Source organism: Mirounga angustirostris, unplaced genomic scaffold, assembly GCF_029215605.1.
Source record: "Mirounga angustirostris isolate CCGP_5_RB_7025 unplaced genomic scaffold, mMirAng1.0.hap1 SCAF_10, whole genome shotgun sequence".
NCBI lineage: Eukaryota > Metazoa > Chordata > Mammalia > Carnivora > Phocidae > Mirounga > Mirounga angustirostris.
Genome location: NW_026991718.1, coordinates 51,442,066 through 51,462,905, shown reverse-complemented (window position 1 = coordinate 51,462,905; position 20,840 = coordinate 51,442,066). Strand labels below are relative to the sequence as shown.

General features: G+C 50.4%; 1 protein-coding gene across 1 annotated transcript in view; it reads right to left on the bottom strand.

Annotated features, from left to right (window-relative positions):
- TGFA (transforming growth factor alpha) overlaps window positions 1-20,840 on the bottom strand; it is a 106,888-nt gene that overhangs the window by 59,319 nt on the left and 26,729 nt on the right. Inside the window, exon 2 of the mRNA XM_064572361.1 lies at window positions 9,971-10,024. Within this exon, the coding sequence (XP_064428431.1) occupies window positions 9,971-10,024 (54 nt within the window). The remainder of the gene's footprint in view (window positions 1-9,970; window positions 10,025-20,840) is intronic.

Sequence of the window (20,840 nt, the reverse complement as noted above, 5' to 3'; positions counted from 1 at the left end):
TTAGAAGAGTGAGAGGGCCCTTCTGTAGTAAATAATCGGACCCTCCGGGCAGTTTCCAAATTCCGAAGCTGGAGGTTTGGGCTTGGGCCCTCAGAAAACAAAGCTGACGCCTTACCCCAAGCTGCCACGGTCACCATTTCATGCCAGCAAAGCTAATGAGAACGAGGATCTTTTGAGGTGATGGGCTGGGTTCTGAGGTTTTTTATTCTGTTTCCCAGGCTCTCCAGGGAATGGCGGGCATTAAGGAGGGCACGTGATGCGATGAGCACTGGGTGTTATATGCAACTGATCAATCACGGAACTCTACATCAAGAACTAGTGATGTACTATATACTGGCTAATTGAATTTGAATGAAAAAACCCCAGAAAGTCAGTTCTGGAACAGGAACATGTCACAGCTCAGGAACCTGGGCTTCAGCGGTCCGCAGGATGGCTCTTCCGCACACCGACACTGCCTCAGGACAGAACTGTGGTGATAAAGCAGCATGAAGGCACAGGTCTTGCTTCACAATATGCGCGTCACCAACAGCCTAGTGAGCAAGGAAGCTGCGGCGGTTTGCACTTGGAGCGCCTACTGTCTACGCAACACAGCTCCAAGTGCTCCACGCAGAAGCTCTTAATGCTCAGAAGAACCCTACAAGCAGGTACTACCAGATTCCTATGTTATAAGTAGGGAAGCTGAGGTACAGAGAGGTTAAGTAGTTTACTTAAGGTCTCACAGCTAATAAGTAGCAGAGGTGGAATTTGAACTTAGCCTGTCTAGTTCCAAATACTCACATTCTAGAGACTCAGCTCACCGCCCAGAAAGGCACAATTTCTCTGGGGAAACCCAGAGGTGTCAGGCACTTTGAGTTTCTGCAAAGTAGATCAAGATCTGGAGCCAAAGGGCTATTAGAGAAGAGTCTGGAGAAGCATCCCCAGAACTGGGAGGTGAACTGGTGACTGTTGGATCAGGGCCCATCTCTCCAGACAGCAAGGTCCCTAGAGGGCCTGCCGTGTAGGGGAGCAAGGTGTGGGCCTCAAGCTGCAAGGACCAGGCAGCCCTCAAGCAGGCCGGGAGGGCAGGTCCCTGTGCTTCAGAGACAGCCTGACCCTCAGTGACCACCGTGGTCGCTGGGCAAGACAGGAGACTGACCTGCGGGCAGACAGCAGCGACTGCCTTTTTTTTTTTTTTAAGATTTTATTTGTCAGAGAGCACACGCGCGCGAGCGAGCACGCGCAAGAGTATAAGTTGGGGGAGCGGCAGGCGGGGAGGGAGAAGCAGGTTCCCCGCTGAGCAAGGAGCGCGATGCGGGACTCGATCTCAGGACGCCGGCATCATGACCCGAGTCGAAGGCAGATGCTTAACTGACTGAGCCACCCAGGCGCCCCAGAGACTGCCTTTTCTTTCCTTGAAAAATAGAGCCCCCACCCCTTTTTTCCTGATTATAGTATTAAAATATGCTCATTGCTGATGTGGCAGAAAAATAGGAAAGTACAAAGGAAATGAAAACCACCTATATTGCCATTAGCCAGAGATAATACCCCTTCCAACCTGGCCACAGCAGCTGGGTGACCGATTGACCGAGGAAGACAGACCAATCTGATTCTCTCTGGAGACTATGGGCGAAGAGGCACAGAGATGGAACGAGTTGGTACAGAATTTTCTCCGCGGTAGGTACAGGGTATACAAACGGCCACAGCTGAGATCCCTGCAGTCCCTCTGGCTCCTGCACGCCTCAGGGCCAGCCTGTGCAGCATTTCCAGGGATTCTGTGAGGCCAGATTACTTAAAAATCAACCCCTTTTACCTATGCTGCTGTGTAGTCGGGTTCTGTTCTTGCAACACAGGGTGCCTGGCAGAGTCAGAAGAATGACCAATTGCGTGGAAAACCGGCCCAGCACCACGGGCCAAACTGAGCAAGATGCAATTTTTTTTCCCTTTCAAATCAATATACGGCTTTTACTGCATCTTTAAAATATCTAAGTCTGAGGAATCATCTGGCATCTTGCTGTTCCTGTAGCTGGACAACCTAGATCTTGTTCATCGGCCTGCTGAACTGTTCCTTTTTCAGAAACACAGATACCATCCAAAAATTTTCTGCTATCTTTGTTTTTAACTGTTGTGGCTTGCTGAATCAAAACGGTGAATTTGATACAAGTTCAATGTTGTTTCCTTCAAGAATGAACTCATCTTTCCAGGCTTGAGATACTAAACGAGCCAGCTACTCTTGGCCCCGTCTAAACCCCGTGGATGTATTTTTCACCCAAGAAATGTTGGGTTTCTACAAGAGAACCATTCTCCTGAATAATGACACTGGTGGGGAAGTAAGCACACACAGACCTCATCTTGCAATGGCCGCCCAGTGTAACGCCCTTGATCCTGTTCTGTTTGTGACTATATAGTGTGAACTGTAGCCTGTTCCTATTTCCCCACTGTTAGTTGACCCGGAGCCTCTTCTTTTCCCTCCAAGGAGACTGAGTTCTACACTGATGTGACTGAAGTCCCTCTGCAGGCTCCTCTGGGGCCCTTCACAATTAACAATGGGACCCTTCAGAGAGATGTGGATGGTTTTCTGTGGAGTGATGGCTGGCAATGGTCTTCATCCTCACAGTAGATGCAGGAAAAAAAAAAAAAAGAGCAAGACCCAATTTAACAAAGAATAAAAAGTGTAGGTTGGAAGTCTGAATATAGTAAAAGCAGGTGATTTCTTCAAAGAAATCCATCTTGATAGATCACAGCTTTATCTATGTTTATGCTTTACTTTGAGATGTAAGGAGCATCCACATTATGTGCCTGACCCTATGCCTTCTGATGGCAGGGGCTTCTTTAATTCTCATGTGTAACCCCAGGGTACCTGGGAGGAGGTAGTACTTAATAAATGTGTGCTAAATAAATGTCCAAAACTAAAAAGTGGGAGAACAGTAAGGCTTCAACTGGCCTTGATTTGTTAAAAATCCACAAGTTGTGTCACTTGCCTTGCTTCTTTCAAAGATGGCAGATGGTCTCTTAACTGGGCTCACAACCTAAACCAAGCTCCTGATTTACTCAGTGCCATCCTCTCTTAGAAACATCAAGACCAGTGCCCTCAGCATGCAAAAACTTAGTAAGCTGGCTAGTCTGGCTTGCCAGCCCATTTCTGTTTTTACCAGTTAAGCTATTTACCAGGAGGACATTTGTGTTTTGTTCCCAAACCTGTTTATGTTAGTTGTACTCATTTATGTATTTACGTAACATAATTACATATTACATAAACTAATGAAATATCTGTGCCTAAGCTGTTGTTTCTATTATAAGTTGAGTGTTTTGGAAAGACTCGTTGAAGGTGAATAGATTAAAAGAACTGCTTTAAATTAGAGATGAACAAGACAACTACGAAAAATTAGGTTTATGTGGAGGGGGGAATGTATAGGTCTAGAAAGATTTATGGCACTTTAGTGTCTAAGTTCTTACACCAAAGAAATCAGACCTGGAAATTATAAAGGATGCAATATAGGTACAGTTTATACACATAAATGATGCAGAATGCCAGTCGATAGGAGTCCGTTCATAACTAAAACAAGAATATCATGAATCATTCCTTGACCTTCCTTCATATAATGTACTCTGAAATTCTCTGTTCTAAGCTATCCAATCTCATTTTTAAAAAAATGTTGGCTCTGACCCACTGAAGTGGTTTTGTGACTCATGGTTTGAAAAGATACTGCCTAATCCCACACCTTAATTTTATTGATGGGGAACTGAGGTTCAGGGGTGCTGAAGAGCTCTACTAAGGTCAGGTAGCTAGTGAGTCAGAATTATAATCATGGATTCCACATCCTATGGTCAGTCTGCTACCCTGAGCAAACTTCTCTCTCATCCAGCATAGTTTCTTTTGCAAAAAGTAAAAGGTGAAACGAGGAATTGGACGACAAGGATAAATCCTAGAGAGGAAAGCAAAGAATCCTTATTCTCTCGTGAGGTCCTACATTCCTCCAAATAGTCTCTGAAACAAGGAAGTCCCAGCACACACAGGTGTATGTACTTTTCTCCTGTACCCAGGCATTCCCACATCTCTTGTGCTACAGACACATATTTGGAACAGTGAACCATGTACCTGGGTAGAACACGTGAGCCTTCTAATTTTAGAATGACTTCAGCTCCACGTGGGAAAACACTAGACAATGGAATGGGGAAGCAGTTTGCAGTTCTGAAAAGCTTTTGTTAGGTGAGATGAGCAATAAACAGATCTCTTGCTTGCTGGCTGACCCACGTTTTACCTGTTTCCCACACAAGTAATGCCTTCAAAGACTTTTCCCTACGATCTGATTTCCCTCCCTCTGTGCACCCCCAGCCAGAGCTCACCCTCTCTACATAGTTAAGCCCAATGTCCTCATCCAAATCTGACCACCATCTCCCCAGGCCGGGCAGCATGGTGACCTTCCCCATGAATACCATCACCGCATAACATCTTCGCCACTTTCTTTCACCACCGCCTCTGAAAAGTCTCCCAGACCCTCCCTGAAGCAAGCCTTCAAACACTCCCTGATTCCAGCTGGGTGGTGGTAGACACAGGCTAGAGGAAGGAGATCAGAGATTTCAAGAGGCGTGCAAATTGAGCCAGGCAGATGGCAGAGGGAAGCCCAGAGCCCGCAGCCAGGTGTCTGAGCAAGGGCCTCACCACACCCCTCGGCCATTACAGTGAGTCTCATGAAAACATGAGAACCAGATGGGCGGCCTGGGAAATGCATAACATTTCAGAGGGTTAAGCAAGGAGCCACCCAACAACTTAACCGGCTGTGTTCTGTCCCTTTGAAGGGACATTAAAAGGTGCCTTTTGAAGATAGGTCATAACTCCTTCCTTGGAAGGGTGTGACAGATGTTCTAAGCTGTAGGTGCTGCCACCCTCCTTCTGCCTCCAGCTAGGTTTCTCTGTGTGCTTTACAAATTAACAACCAACCAGATAAAAATTTTGTCTTAACCCCCAGACTATTGACTTGACTCCCACAGCAATTATTTCCTAAATCATCCACTAAGTAGTAGGCCGAGGTGGCTTTAGGTCAACATGAGGCTCGCATTAGAAGTTCCCATGCTATCTTTTCACCTGTGTGGTGGGCTCTCTGAGCACAAGGATGGAGGAGGACTGCTTGTTTGTATAGTCCCAGCAACTAGAATTTTAGAACCTAAGTGTAAAAGAGCATCTGATTCCAAGAGAATGAAATACATGGCAGTCACACTATTGCTTCCCTACCTAAGGTTCATGGCAGGCAACACTCACGGATCATGGCCACATTTCCCAAGAGCCTGAAGGCAGCCTTATAATCCTTCTCAACAAAGCCTTCCAAGCAATCTCTACCAATTTATCAGAGTGGTCATGTGAAAAACCTTATAGGCTATTCCTGATTCAAGTCCAACAGATGAGGAAACTCAGATCCAAACGGGGAGACAGATGGACAACTTGCCCAGGGGCTCGGCAGAAACAGACCAGCTGGGCCCAATCCCCAGATTCCTGACCTTCAGCCTGAGGCATGTATTTCTCCAGTGTCCCACTCAAAGTGGATGTCTGAAAAGCATTTACTGACAACAAGAGAGAGGAAGATTGGAAGAAAACAATGAAACCTCAATAAGAAAGGCCAAGGGCAACTTTCAAGAAATAAGATGATGGAACTTTTTTTTCCAAAAGCACAAGAAAGCCACATGGGGTCAGCCCCATGTTCCCTCAAGTTCATGTGCCACCGTTGACTGGCACACAGAGTTTGCAATTTTCTCTCCATGCTGCTCCATCAAAACATTAGAGCTGAATCCCAAGTGTGCCTGTGCCAGCAATGAGAATGTTTCAAGACCGGGGCGCCTGCTGGCTCAGGCGTTGAGCATCTGCCTTCGGCTCAGGTCATGGTCCCAGGGTCCTGGGTTCGAGCCCCACATCGGGCTCCCTGCTCGGCGGGAAGCCTGGTCTCCCTCCCCCACTCCCCCTGCTTGTGTTCCCTCTCTCGCTGTGTCTCTGTCAAATAAATAAACAAAATCTTAAAAAAAAAAAAAAGCATGTATCAAAACCTTCTTATATCCATTACTGTTTCTCATTCCTGTCAACCCTTAGAATGAAGAGACTTGCATATTCAGGTCACGGGTAAAGCCTTGGATAGCTTCTGTTCTCCAAAAGCCCATCTTTACACCTAAATGGATAGTTCTGGGATTTAGTAAGGGAGCCCACCCCCAGCCAGAGCATAAGGGGTTAGGAGGGACTCAGGTGTGCCAGTCAGTCATCCCGTCCACAAGGGAGCACACTTAACAAAAACAGTGTTCACCCAAAAGGAAATATAAGTAGAAAGCAAAAGACGAAAACACTAAAGGAAATGCAAGTTAAGTGAGGTACAACAAAACACTTCTGAATGCAGCTTCATCTGCCCTCCAAATTTAAGGATCTAACAAGAAGGGATTATTGTTGCTTTTGTTGGTGAAATGGGACTATGGTTTTGTTTTTTTTGAAGTTCTTACCTGTTGAAGGGCATCTCCGCTCCTTCCACAGTTTGGCTATTGTGGACATTGCTGCTATGAACATCGGGGTGCACGTGCCCCTTCTTTTCACTACGTATCTTTGGGATAAATACCCAGTAGTGCAATTGCTGGGTTGTAGGGAAGGAGCCGAGATGCCCTTCAACAGATGAATGGATAAAGAAGGCGTGGTACATATACACAATGGAATATTATTCAGCCATCAGAAAAGGTGAATATCCACCATTTGCATCGACATGGATGGAACTGGAGGGGATTATGTGAGTGAAGTCAAGGAGAGAAAGACAATTATCATATGGTTTCACTTATATGTGGAACATAAGCAATAGCAGAGAGGACCACACGGAAAGGAAGGGAAATCCAAAGGGGCAGAAATCAGAGAGGGAGATGAACCATGAAAGACTATGGACCCTGAGAAACAATCTGGGCGTTTCAGAGGGGAGGAGGGTGGGGGGAGGTTAACAGAGTGATGGGTATTGAGGAGGGCACGTGCTGTGATGAGCACTGGGTGTTGTACTTAATAATGAATCATTGAACACTGCATCAAGGACTAATTATGTACTATGCAGTGGCTAGCTGAACATAAAAAGAAAAAATCCTTACCTGTGACCTCTAAGTAACATTCACAAGTGAAATGGACTTTGCTTTAAATTATCCCAGCCAAGGGAGAAAATCAAAATGGTATGAGAATAGAGGAACGAAAAACGGCACATGCTGTGAGCTGCTGAAGCTGGGTGACGGGTGTATGGGGGTTGATTTCACTATTATTTCTCTTCTGTGTACAAATATTTCCACTAGTACACAGTCCCTAGTACTTTTACTTATTGAGTCATGCAGGGGTTTGACACGCAACCCAGTGCTGGGGTGGGGAGTGTGGCTGGCTTGCACTGCACCTACGGCGGGATTTCAGTTATGTCTGGCAGGGATGGAGTCGGGGTGGCCAAGGCCTCCCAGGGCCTGAGGAGTCTTCGAGAAGAAGGAAGGTCACCCTAAAGGAAGAGGAAGTTAAGCAAACCAGCCTGATTCAGGGCCAAAGCCCTGGCCCTTGGAGAGGCGGCTCTGATGCCATCGCTGCCACGTGGACTTGGGTCCCTGGGCAGCCCTCTCTGGACTCGGTGGAGGGTAAGTAAGAATGGAAAGAGCTATTCCATCAAGTCCCACAGCCAAGTGACCTATCAAACAGCAATGCAGAGGCCAGACAGGCAGCCCACTTCCCTTCTCCACAGACGTCCCATCAGCTCGGGGATCTCGAGGCCCCCCGGATGCTGGAAGTCGTGGCACTGCCCGCGCTCTCACCTACCACACTGGGCCACAGAGCGGCCCGCAGCCCGTTACAAGGTAATGTGCAACGCAGTAGGGCGTGACAAGTTCTGTGAAGACAGATCATAAAGAGGAAGGATAAACTTCAGGTACGTGCAGATGTCAGAGACATCCTCATAGAAGCAAGTCCAGAAGGGTGCAACAGAAGCCGGTCACTTGTGCAGCAAGCACAGTCATTTGGGGACGAATATAGCAGGTCTTCCCATGTTTGCCCAGGAGAGACTGGGAAACCCCAAAGGGCCCTGGCAGGAGCCACACATGATGAAATAGGCTCAGGTAGGACAGGCCTCTCTTGTCTGTACGAATGGATGGAGGAGGGTAAAATGACCAGGAGCACCTGGCTGCATCAGCATCTGCCATCACTGGATGGTAGGATCAGCATTTGCCATCACTGCAACTTACCACCTGCAAGCGACTCAGTAGAGAACCTGGCTCCTCGCCTACTGGGTCCGGCAGTGAGGACCAGGAGGGGCTAAGGATGCACCTGGGGGTAAATGCATCCTAGGAAGGGAGACAGGACAATTCTGAGACCAGTGTGGTGGAACAAACCACATGCCCCCACTTTACCCCCAATATATTCACATCTGAGCCCTTTGTGACGGGGGAGGTAATTGAAAAGTGGAAATTCTGGTAGACCCTGGACCTTGGAAACACTGCTCTGGGATAGACACACCCTTATGCCAAGCGTAACACAGAGGAAGTAAGGCATTTCCTTCTGTGGCATCATGGGCCACCAAGTAGCTTGGACCCTTTAAGGGTCCAACTGCAGCAAGGATAACCGCTCCAAGGGGGAAAGTGTGGGGCCACAGAAGCTGTGGTACCCAGTGGGAATGGCAGCATCCCCTCCAGTGTGTTTGGAGGGAAAGGTGTGGAAGAGGAGAAGAGCAAAGTACCAGGGACACTGTGCGGTTGGTTAGAGGATTTATGAATACATAAGAACCACCCCCCTTCCCGCCATACACACCTTCCTAACTAGGGAGATACAGCAGGGGTCTGCCGTAGTAACAGATGGGAACATACTCCCCGTCAACAAGGAAATAGTGAAACTGGCAGACTCAGGCACTGCTGGCGTAGCTATTTGGCAATTTGTTACAAGGGTCATAAATATATTTATTCGTGTTCCCAGAGACATACCCTGAGGAAAGAATCTGAAAGGGAAAAGCTTCTAGGCATGAAGAGGGAGCATCATAATTTAAACTGGAGGCAACATAAATATACAAAAGAGAATGCTTAATTGAATCACACATGTCCATTTTAGTGGAACATCACGACCTTTTTAAAAAGATTTATTTATTTATTTGAGGGGGAGAGAGAGAGAGAGCACGAACAAGCACACCCAAGTGTGTGTGTGGGGGGAAGGGCAGAGGGAGAGAGAGGGAGAGAATCTCAAGCAGACTCCTTGCTGAGCGTGGAGCCCGAAGTGGGGCTTGATCTCACAACCCTGAGATCATGACCTGAGCCAAAACCAAGAGTTGGACGCTTAACTGACTGCACTATCCAGGCGCCCTGAACATGGTATTTTAAAAGGAAAAATTTCAAGACTTTCCAGTAACATGGAGAAATGCACAACTTGAAAACTTGAGTTTAAAAAGCAGGAATCAAAATCGTTTCCTCGCCACGACTAACTGTATAAAAATATGAGTGCCACCCAGACGAAGGCTAAAAGCAATGCAACAGCGGATGCTTCTGCAGTACTCTGACCAGGAGACATTTGCCTTCTACATTGCCCAAACCTCCCAATATGTTGATCTAGGATCTTTGAAATAAGGGAAATATTACCAGAAATGTCAAAAGACAACGCATAAAATAACGAAACAAAGATCACCAGGCAGAAGCAGACAAAGGGTTCAGGAATCTGGGCTCCTCTTTAGATGCATGATTACGTGAGCTGGAAGACTGGGGCTGTTCCCGAGCCCTCCAGCACCCTTGCCCACATGGACTGTCTGAACAGAGCTGGGAGATGGCAAGCCTTTAGGGGAGGGGGAACAGCGCCCCCTGCTCCTACAACGAAGACCCCTCAGGAGCGCAACCGGGCCCCTGGGATGCAGGGGACAGCCCTGCATGAGCAGAAAGGGCAGGAGCTCCGCAGGAAGCTTAGAGGGCAGGCTCCACCCAGCAGCCGAGGTCTGCTCCGGTCCCCTACTCATCCCCCACGGAGGGGACAGGGGATGGGACTCACCACTCAGGGCGGATGTGCTGTTCTCCAGGGCCTGGCACACAGCCAACAGGAGACCTGTGTGGGGAGAAGAGAGGAAAGGTAAGAGTCTGCTCGGCAAACCGCTTTCAAGACTTGAGGGCAGGCCCCTTGAAAGGGAAAGACCAGGCAGTTTTACAGAGTGGCCAAAAGGCAGACCTGGCCATATAACTTGGGGCTCAGTGCAAAAGGAAAATGTGGGGCCCCTATTCAAAAAGCAGCAAAAGGGCGCCTGGGTGGCTCAGTCGGTTAAGCGACTGCCTTCGGCTCAGGTCATGATCCTGGAGTCCCTGGATCGAGTCCCGCATCCGGCTCCCTGCTCGGCAGGGAGTCTGCTTCTCCCTCTGACCCTCCCCCCTCTCATGTGCTCTCTCTCTCTCAAATAAATAAATAAAATCTTCAAAAAGCAGCAAAAAAAAAAAGTGCCATTAAAGGTACTCAATATAAAGCTTTTTCCTTCCTTCCATGGTCTCTTTCTACCTGTTCTGGTGTTTTTTGTTTTTGTTTTTTAAATATGGTATAATTTTTTTTATTGTAATGAAACACACATAAGATTTACTACTGTCACCATCTTTAAGTGTACAGTTCAGTGGCATTAAGCACGTTCATGCTGTTGTGCGTGTCACGATGGCTGTTCCGCTGCTTATGCCATCTGTCTGTCTCTGAGCTGTGAGGACTCTTGCAGGCCGAGCGTCGCACCTCATAGGCGCCCGGGGGCCCCAGGGACGAGTGCGCACGTGCACAGCCGACCACCCACAGCTGGCTTCCCTTCCCACCAGCAGCTGGACGATGTGCTGTGACCAGGCCAGGCAGGGCCATCTGGACAGGTCTTTCTTCTTCCCAGGGACTCCAACCACGGCAGACAGTTGACCCCCAAGGGTACTACAACGTCTGTGTCTGATGCATCGGGTACCTGGATCAGGGGTAGCGGGGAGCCTTGCCCCTGTCTGGTGACCCACTGAAAGGGCCATGGAGCTGCCAGCTCGGGATGGGGACAACTGCCACCATGCCCTGTTCCAAAAGGCCGGGGGGTGCACACACCTAACATCAGCTTTTGTGTCCGGGCCCTGCCAGGGGCAGAGTGTGGCAGGGCTGAGAACCCACGCAGGGGAGGCAGGGAGGTGGCGGTAAGTAGGATCATGGGAGCTGAAGCTCCAAGTCCCTAGGACACACTCCACTGTCCTACTGGACTTCACTTACGAAATACAAATTCAAAGGTAAAACTATTAAGGATTTCAAGACTGCCACTGCACAGCGTTAAACCCCAACCTCGGGGCCCCTGTGAGCATGGGGACTTGGGGAGATGACACAGGTTGCACGTCCATGAAGATGTCCCTGCCAGCAGCAGATGACTTTCTGCGCCCTCCCACCGCGGTACCGGAGGTTTCTGGAAACAGCAGCAAAGTTCCAATAAAGAAGGAACCTCTTGGGAGTTATGCAATCAGCATGCACTAAGTTAGAATGACTTCCTAAAACTGAAATGCAGAAAGATACCCCGGTGGCCGTGCACAGGCCGGGCCACCTATGGGTTGGCCCAGAAGACAGCTGTATCAAGTCAGCACAGAAAACAAGCAGAGTTGTGGGCTGGTGCTGCTCAACTGCAAGGGACTAGCACACCCTCCCACATGCAGGTTGTGAGGGCTCCTTTCCCCTTTCCGCTCAGGGTGTAGACACAGAAGGCCTTGAATCTTAGGGGAGAAACGTATTTGGCACAGGGAAAGCAATCATGCTCAGGGCTTTCCTTTCGGCCTTTGCAATAAGAAACATCACAAAAATGGCAGCCTGCTTTTCCTGGAGGTCTGGCATGGGTTTCCCCAATACCCCTACACAGGAACCAGCTACTGGGGGCTAGAGTAGGGACAGAGCGAGAGAGAAAGTGGGTAAAATCAAACGCCTTCCTCCATGCGATTCCTTCTTGCTGCTCATTTTGGAAGCTCGGCTCTTATGGTTCCTCTAGACATATTTAAACAGCCAAGTCTGGGACCTGCACACCATGCATCCAAGTGAGGCATTCCTGCCAAGGCCAGGTCCACACTGCCAGATGGGGACCAGTCACGATCGGGCTCTGCTGGTGCTGCCACGAAGCACTCTGGGACAGTCAGCCAGTGACCGGTAGTAACACAAAGAACACGGGGATTCCTCGCAAAACTCTGAGGAAGCGCTTCTGGCCTGTCACAAACTGTCCCCAAACCAATGACTTATCTTGCCACCTCCCTCCTGGGCCCCATATCCTGTCAGTCAGCGAAAGCAGAGCTGCTGTAGTTTCTGGTCTCCGTATCAATCGCTGCTTGAGCAAAGCCAAGACAAGAAAGCAAATACCGTCCAACTGTAGCCAGGACCAAGCAGAGATGGACACCCACTCTCCGGAGTCTGTGGAGAGGCTAACCCTCCCGCCCCAAGCTGTGGGGCAGGTTACTTTGCCCGCTCTCTTCCTCACCCATAAAGCCATCTGCTGCCAAGCTCACAAAGGCATTCTGGGAACTCATCGGAGTTTGCAAAATCACCGTGTTCCACAGATGAAAGTCACCGGGTTTTTTGAGCAATATGGAGAAGAACAGTTCCTTTCTATACCCGCAAAATCCCACGGTAAACAACTTAATGCCCTGAGCTTCTCTCTGCAATTTTGGTTCAGGCACAACTTCTGTTGATGAGAGGTGAGGCCTCTGCTTTCCTGGGGGGTCTCAGACCAAAAGACAGGGGTCAGACCTTTTTCACTGCCCCCCTCCCCCACCAGGTGGGGCTGCCCCTTACGGGACAGGTAGCAGTTCCAGGTCCAGCACTCAGGTTTTATGTGTTAGTCAATCGTGATTACCCATGATGTGGCACCTCCCAGCCTCCCTGCCTTCTGGTCCAGACTCTGGAAACACGTGGTTTCACAGGCAAGGAAATGGAGGCTTACAGAGGTGAAGAATTTGTCCAAGCCCCTGCAGACAAGTTCAAGCTCAAGGCTGTCTGAAGTCCACGTCCAGGACAGCGTTACATCACCACACCACTCCCGGTCCTCTAACCATAGGCTGTCAGGAAACACTGGCAGGTGTGTCTCCCCAGCTGCACCCCCCAAATGAGTCTGAACAACAGATTCAGCAGGCCTAGCAGCAAAGCTTGATCTCTCTGTTCTGGAGGCAGCCGTGGCCTCCAATTTCCCCCACTAGGAGCCAGGTCTACTGAGGGGCAAGGGTGTGGGCAATCCAGACCCGAGGCTGCTGAGCATCTGCGTAAGGCCAGGTGCTCGGAAAAACCAGGCTGTGTGAAGGCCTTCCAGAAACCCATGAGGCTCATCCAAAACACAGGCAATCCTTCCCTGGGGCACCTGTGTGGGGACAGTACAGCTGCTGCATGCAGTGGCCCCAGGAAGACCACACACAGTTCAGATGGGGGCTTGGAGGCCACAGCCACGCGCTCCCCTCGCCTGCCACGGGCCCCCCCAGCGGCCTCCCTCTGGGGCACGAGTCCTTCGGGGCTGCTCTTGCCAGCACCTTTCTGCTTAAATAGCTCCAAAGAGGGGAATCCCTGGATCATGGAGTTCAAAAAAGAAAAAAGGGGAAGTGGGGGGGTACCTATGAAAGCTGATCCTCCACCCAGAGAAGCGTGGAAACCCAGGCCTGCCCTCAAGGGGGACAAGGGTTGCAGTCCTTACAATTTAGCTGTTTGGAACTTAAAGTTTCCAACAGGAAGAATGTCAAAAAAGACGCTAACCTATTTATCTGGTGAGTTCATAGACCGAAGCCACCATGAAACCCATCCACTGATATGCAAATGGTACCTGCTGTTGAGAGGTGCTGGACCCCTAGCTCCCCTGGGCCACAGAGCACACACCCCAGTCCCTGAGTGCAGCCCCTCACTCACGCATGGGACTGGGACACCCTCTATCCTCTCCCACCCGTCAGCCTCGTGACCACCTCCTCTGTGGACACTCAGCTCTAGTGTCCAGATCTGGGAGAAGCATCCTCAGGCCCCTGGGAACCCCAGCACAGTTGACCTTGCCCTGCTCTGGCATCTGGGACAGCCAGTGTCTGCTTCCCGGCTCTGACCCAGTCCAGTTTGGATCAGTTGTTGCCCCCAGAAATCAAAAGTTGCACATCTCATCCACTTAAAGCCAGGCTGCCTGAGTGAAAGGGTAAAGGGTAGGTTGTGGCGTCAGGGAGATGTGGGGGGGATGGCGAGAGGGTGTTGTAGATCCTTCTGGTTGAAGAATACCATGGATTTAAAGGAGATGCTGAAAAAAGACCCATGGGTAAAGAAACAATGCAGGCAGGAGAGAGGGGCAAAAGAGTATGGTGCTGTGGGGTGAGCAGCCAGGATTCCCCCCCCCCCCCCCCCACGCTGTACTCAGGGCTGGAAGGTCATATGGGATACAGCCAGGATCTCAGGAAGTGGTGGGTGGTACCTAGAGAGGGAGAATCCTGCATTTTGGCCTGTGGTCTACAGGGACATGCACAGGGCAATCGTGTGGGCACAAAAATGCATGTGAGCGGGTCACATAGGACCCAGGGCCTGCTGGTATGGCTTCTAAGGCCTCTTCCCTTATGAGCTGCATCCCAACATTTATGGTTTACCTGCAAGCATGGCAGGATTTTAAGTGCATAGCAAAAACTAATACTGTAGGACTTTATCAATATTTGAAAAGATTTTATTTATTTATTTGACAGAGACACAGCAAGAGAGGGAACGCAAGCAGGGGGAGTGGGAGAGGGAGAAGCAGGCTTCCTGCCTAGCAGGGAGCCTGATGCGGGGCTTGATCCCAAGGCCCTAGGATCATGACCTGAGCCAAAGGCAGACGCTTAACGACTGAGCCACCCAGGCGCCCCCTTTATCAGTATTTTTAAATGCAAGAGGTTTTGATCCACGGGACAATGCTGGCTGGTTTCAGGGTAAGAACTGGTTAGGAAGAAAGAAAAAGAAAACAAACACACTGCAGGTAGGGACAAGGAGGAAGTCTGGTAGGACCGGCAGACAAGGAGCTTGCCCCTGGCGAGAATACCTGAAAGTGTCACGGTTGAAAGCAGCCACATGCATCCCCCACGCCCTGGTGTAGGGAGGATGGCCCTCAGAGAGTCTATGGTTTCTCTCCAAGGAAGAGGTGACAATTCACATTTGCCCCTGCTTACAGAGACATCAGTGACACTTGCTTCAGAGGATGTCAGGCAAAGCTGCAGAGGAATCTGTAGAAGAACTGGCCAGACAGGATTAGGAATACTCTGGGGATAGCAGGGAGAGTTTAGAAATATGTGACACGGGAATGAATCACCCTGGGCAGACGGGCTTATGGGACAGAGGGCTCTTTCTTCCACCATCCCAGCATCTCAACACTGCTTTTAAAACACAGGTTGGACCCTGCTACCCAAGGAGAGAGCCTTACAGAGAAGTTATTTGAAAGGGTTAGTGTTGTTGTGTGGCAGGTGGCACGTCGTGATGCACAGCAAAGAAACCAACTATACAGGGAGGCGGCAGCTTTTAGTTACAAACCCACACAGGTCAAGGTCCCAACCCCTTTGCCCCAACACAGCCGTGACATGGGACAAGTGAAGCAGGAAGACGTTTCTATGCCAGTGACAGGTGGTGGAGGGAAAACCACTGGAGGCTGATTGGTCTCCCGAGCTCCCTCCTCACATGATTCAGTCAGAGGATGGTTACCACTGCGGCTGACAGCGTTAATGCGGGTAAGAGCCACAACATTTGCTCGAGTGCTTACTACGTGCCCTGCAGAGTCTCCCTCGAGAATCAAAGCAAGTCCTAGGAAGTAGATACTGTCGTGCTCCCATTTTGGAGGTAAGAAAGTAGAGGTACAGGAGATTAGGTAACCTGCCCAAGGTCACCTAGCTTGCAAGTGACAGAAGCAAGGTCCTGTCACAAGGTCCAGTTGGCCCCACTTTGCTTCTGCTGCTCCTGCCAAGTACAAAGAACACAGACGTGCTAGAAAAGACCGCTTCCTCCTCCTCTCTCCTGCAGAGAAGCCAGGTATGTATTGTGACGTGAGGAACACAGGCCAACAGGGAGCCCAGAGACCAGGGTCAGCTACGAATCGTGTCACCCTTAGCAAGTCACTTCACCTCTCTATCTTAGGCTCCTTACCTTTAATGACAGAATTGGGCCAGAATGTCGGCCAGTCCATAAATTCCAGGCATCTATGAAGATTCAGAGCTATCTTCCTCAACCATCCAGCCAGGGAAGTGGGGGGGGGGGGGGGAGGGACACACAATGGCTTCATTCCAACACTCTGTAGGTGGATCCCTGCCTTGAAGAAGACTCAGACAAAGTAAAGCCTTTGTGTGCCTGTCTCAGTGAGCGAGCTTGGTTTATGGTAATTCTGTCCTTCAATTTAGCATGGCATTTACATCAAATATCAGAATATGGGTGAGACCCTCAATCTAATCCTAAACAAGCGCTTTCTATCTCTACATTTTCAACACAGTTTTGATAATATACTCCAAGCTCACAATCCACGAGGGAATGCATTTGGGTCAGTGAGCTTGGGACTCTCAGCTGCCCCTCCTAATGACCCCTGGGGTGGCTGTAAGTGGTAAAGTCCACCTTGATGAGTCTAAGGCAACACCTCATGATTATGTCATGGAAAATAAGCCAGTGTTACCTGAATGCTCATAGGTATTTTCCATACCCATCTCAATATATCTGCAGATGGGAAAAAGCCAAAGTATTCAGGAGGAACCTTCAGGATCAGGGAGGAAGAGATGAGCAGATGGGGGTCTCGACTGCAAGGTCTACCACCTTCTAATTCTGATTCAGGCTCTGTGATGGCAGAGCAGAGAGGAGCCTTGTCCTCAGAACCGGGTTCAAATCCGAGCCCTGCCGTCCTTATCTGTGAGACCTTGGGTGTGTTATCTGACCTCGCTGAGCCTCGGCATCCTCATTCATAAATAAGGAGGACAACTCCTCACACGGCTTCTGCAAGGATTAAATGCAATAAAATGGTATGCACAAAGTCAGAGAAAAATAGAATTTTCCATACGAAAGCACAAGCAGAAAAGGACGGGCTGCCAAAGGCGCCATACTGATCACATGTTTTCAGACACTTCCCCTGCTTCCTATAGCCTCTAGCACCCTGACCACTCCCCAGAAGCCTGTACCTCAAACCATGTGTTCAAAAATAAACTCGTCTCATCCCTGACCTATTCCACCTCCTCCTGGCTTCTAGGCGGGGCTGAGGACCTGACAGCCATCGTCTACCCCTCCCTCCCCTTTACCCCATATCCAAGCCCAGGCCTCCTCCGCAGTCTGCCTCTGCACTGTCTAGCTCATCCTGCGCAACCCCCCTCCGCATCCCTACTGCTAATGCCCCAATTCAGGCCTCATCATCTCTCCTGGGCTATCGCAATAGTTGCCTGACTGGTTTGCCTGCCAACAGCGTTTTTACCTTTGCTCCTGCTGCCAGAGTGAGTTTCCTGAAACACCGGCTGGACCATAGCACTTCTTTCCTCTAAACTCCCCCACAGGCTTCCCGCTCAAAGAACCCAGCCTGAAGTCCCGAGCAGAGATGTAAGGTGCAGAACCTGGTCCCAAACCCTATTTCCACCTGCTACTCCCTTTGGACCCATTGACTCCAGCTGCCTGTCATGGTTCCCTCTGCCCTGCGCACAACCTGCCCTCACTTGGCTCAGAGCTGTGGGCTCACGCTACCAGGGTCCAGACTCCAGTCCTTGTGGCTCTGTGATACTTAATTGCCTGAGCCTTAGTTTTCTTTGCTGTAAAAACAGCTAAAGATATCTCTTTCCTGGGGCGCCTGAGTGGCTCAGTTGTTAAACGTCTGCCTTCGGCTCAGGTCATGATCCCGGGGTCCTGGGATCGAGCCCCACATCACGCTTCCTGCTCCACGGGGAGCCTGCTTCTCCCTCTCCCACTCCCCCTGCTTGTGTTCCCTCCTTCGCTGTGTCTCTGTCAAATAAATAAATAAAAAAAAAATCTAAAAATAAAAAAAAGATATCTCTTTTCTGCACAGGGTTGTGATGAAGATTAAATGGGGGGGAGGGGACCCATGGAAAACGTGGGGTACACAGAGTGGCACATAATAAACACGCAACACATGGAGCTACCACCGAGAGTTGCTGGGAATATTCTGCTGATCTCTCAGGTTGGCACGCCCCTTCCTCTTCCTCAACCCATGAAGTCAGATTTGCCTCTCAAAGCCCCACCCAAATGTCAGAAATAATCATTTCTTCTTCAGAGCAGACCTTATCTGATTCTGCCTTGTAGTTTGGAAGTTCTCCCATCTTCTCTGTCTCCCTCTGGTGCGGCCAGATGATGCGCTACTCATCTCTACCCCCATGCCAGGCACCATGCCTCACACCTAGTTAGGTCTTTGACCCATGTATATTGGATTGAGTTTTTCTAACAGGTCACTAACCTGAAAACAGAGTGGAGGGGTGAGTGTTGAGGGTGTGCAGATGGGGAATGGGAAAACCAGCTGATCCTCAGAATTCCTTCCTCCCTTCTATGGTATACCCTCCAGACACACAGCTCTAAGTCTTGGTTCTCATTCTGACTTCAGTGGAGATGAACAACTCTTGAAACCTGGCCTGCATGCACGCATTCATTCATTCAAGAAGTACTTGCTGAGGACCACTACGCGGCAGACTCCACCCCAGGTGCCGCAGACCTAGAAAAGGACTAGAAGTTCCTTCTCTTACACTGTCTGCAACAGATCCTTCCTGTGAGAAGTAATCCTTCCCAGTCTTGGCAAACCATTCACACTGAACTCCATCATAAATGTCTGACTGCACCATCATTCGGGGGGAAGGGAGGGAAGGGGAGTTAAAAAAAAAAAAAATAGAAGAAACATTTTAAGATTCATTTGACAGAGAGAGAGAGAGTGAGCGAGCGAGCACAAGCAGGGGAAGTGGGAGAGGGAGAAGCAGGCTTCCCGCGGAGCAGGGAGCCCGACGCGGGGCTCGATCCCAGGACCCTGGGATCATGACCTGAGCTGAAGGCAGACGCTTAACTGACTAAGCCACCCAGGCACCTCTGTGTCTATTTCAATAACGATGTGAACTGGCCTCCGTAGAGGAGGAGTGCAGAGAGCCATCCTTCTCCGGAGCCGGGAGTGAGTCTCCCGAACCCGCATGCCAAGAGGACCCTGACTTGTTTGGGGTACCTGCTGGCATGACTCCAGAGACGTTTATTTCCACATCCTTAACTCATTTCGTAGGCTTTTCCCGAAAACTTTATGAGAAAACAGGAAGACCTGCACCTGATGACCCCAAGGAGGAAGAGATGGAGTCAAGAGGGGGCCAGAGCCACGTGGACCGGCTTGGAGCAGGAGGGCCAGCCTAAGGCTGTTTGCAGAGCACTACACGCTCAGGGGCTCTTCGGGCAAAGGCAGGACTTGCCACAGGAGTTTAGTCTAGAGAAGGAAACACAACTGAAGTAAACACTTACCTGCGTTCCGCGAGTATCTCTCATGCTCTCTACTCAAGCCCTTTGTTCCACCCAAATGCGTCCACCTGGTTCAGGTGTCCTAAATTTCCTCATTCTTTCCTGCTGCCCCCGCCCCTTCTCCCCAGCCTTCCAGGCCCACTAGACCCCTACCTCCTCCACAGCACCCTCCTGACCTCCAGCGGGCATGCCATCTCCTTTCGCCCCCGGACAGGGTCAGTCCTGTCAGCACCGGTGGGCGCGGGGCCCGCTGCAGTCGCTCACATGGGCCAGCCCCCTTGCTCGTTCGCTCGCTCTCAGCCCAGACCTCGTTTCCCACCATCTCTGATTTAGAAGAACCGATTACGTTCTTCCCCTACTTCAAGGGGCAAATGGGAATATTTGCCAAATGCTCTGAGCTCTTGACAGTCGAGATCTTAATAAATGCCCGGAACTGACAGCGCATGCACAGAGAAGGAATGCAGCTGCAAAAGGTGATGTGTGGTCTGACTTCTGGAAAGGCATGCCAAAAAAATAAAGGACTAAGTAAAAAAGCCAGAGAGACCCTCTCAGCAGGATGCGGAGGCTGCCCGTTGAGATACCTTTGTTTCTGAGGTCTGGTAGGTGAGGTCACACCTCACACTGCTATGCAGACATCTTCCTCTTCTAACACCCCACCCGCTTCAGAGCCTCCTAGAATAATGCTACTGATTTGGTGGCCTAAGAGGACCTGCTCCTCTGCAGCCAACAGCATTCAGGGACAACATATCTTCATCAAAAAATGGGCTAACCAGGATGCACCAAGCATCTCCTCTGGGCAGGAATGGCCCTGTGCCCACTCCCACCCACACAGACCTATGCTACGCCCTTTTGTGTGGGGAGGAAGCAGTCATGTCTTGGGCAGAGTTAAAGCCTTAGCAAAGACCTGGGCCAAGGGCTGGGTACTAAGTCAAACTTCCTTTTCCAGCAGGCCTGCTCCCGTGCTTGCTGGCGGAGGGCCCCATCTGGGAACTGCGGGGCAGCGGGGTGAGGATCACGGAGCCCTCCCGGGCCTGCTGGAGGTCCCCGGCTGCCGAATCACCAACAGGCTCACCCAGGGCCGAGCTCTGAGGTCGCAAGCCGCTGTGCCAAGCTGAGGTGCTCTGAAACCTCGTACCAGCTGGCTGACACCGACTGGAGGCATCAGAGCGTCTGCGGAAAGGGCTACGCTTGACTTTCCCAGAGTCCCAGAGGAGAGGAGGGGAACGGGCCAGAGACCAGGCCAGGATGAAGTGGCAGACACAATGGTCTTACTTGCAGGGCTCAGGTCCCTCAGTACTGGGACCAGGTGAGCCCAGACCCGGCTGCCAGGAAATGCAGAAACCAAATGCCAGCTCTGAAGTGTCCCGGGGGACCTTATAAATCTCCCTCCCCCTCCACAGAGGCCCATGGCCACGTCTCAGTTTCAGCTGGCCTTGTGGCCCCAGAAGGGCCATCCGCCAGGCCCAGG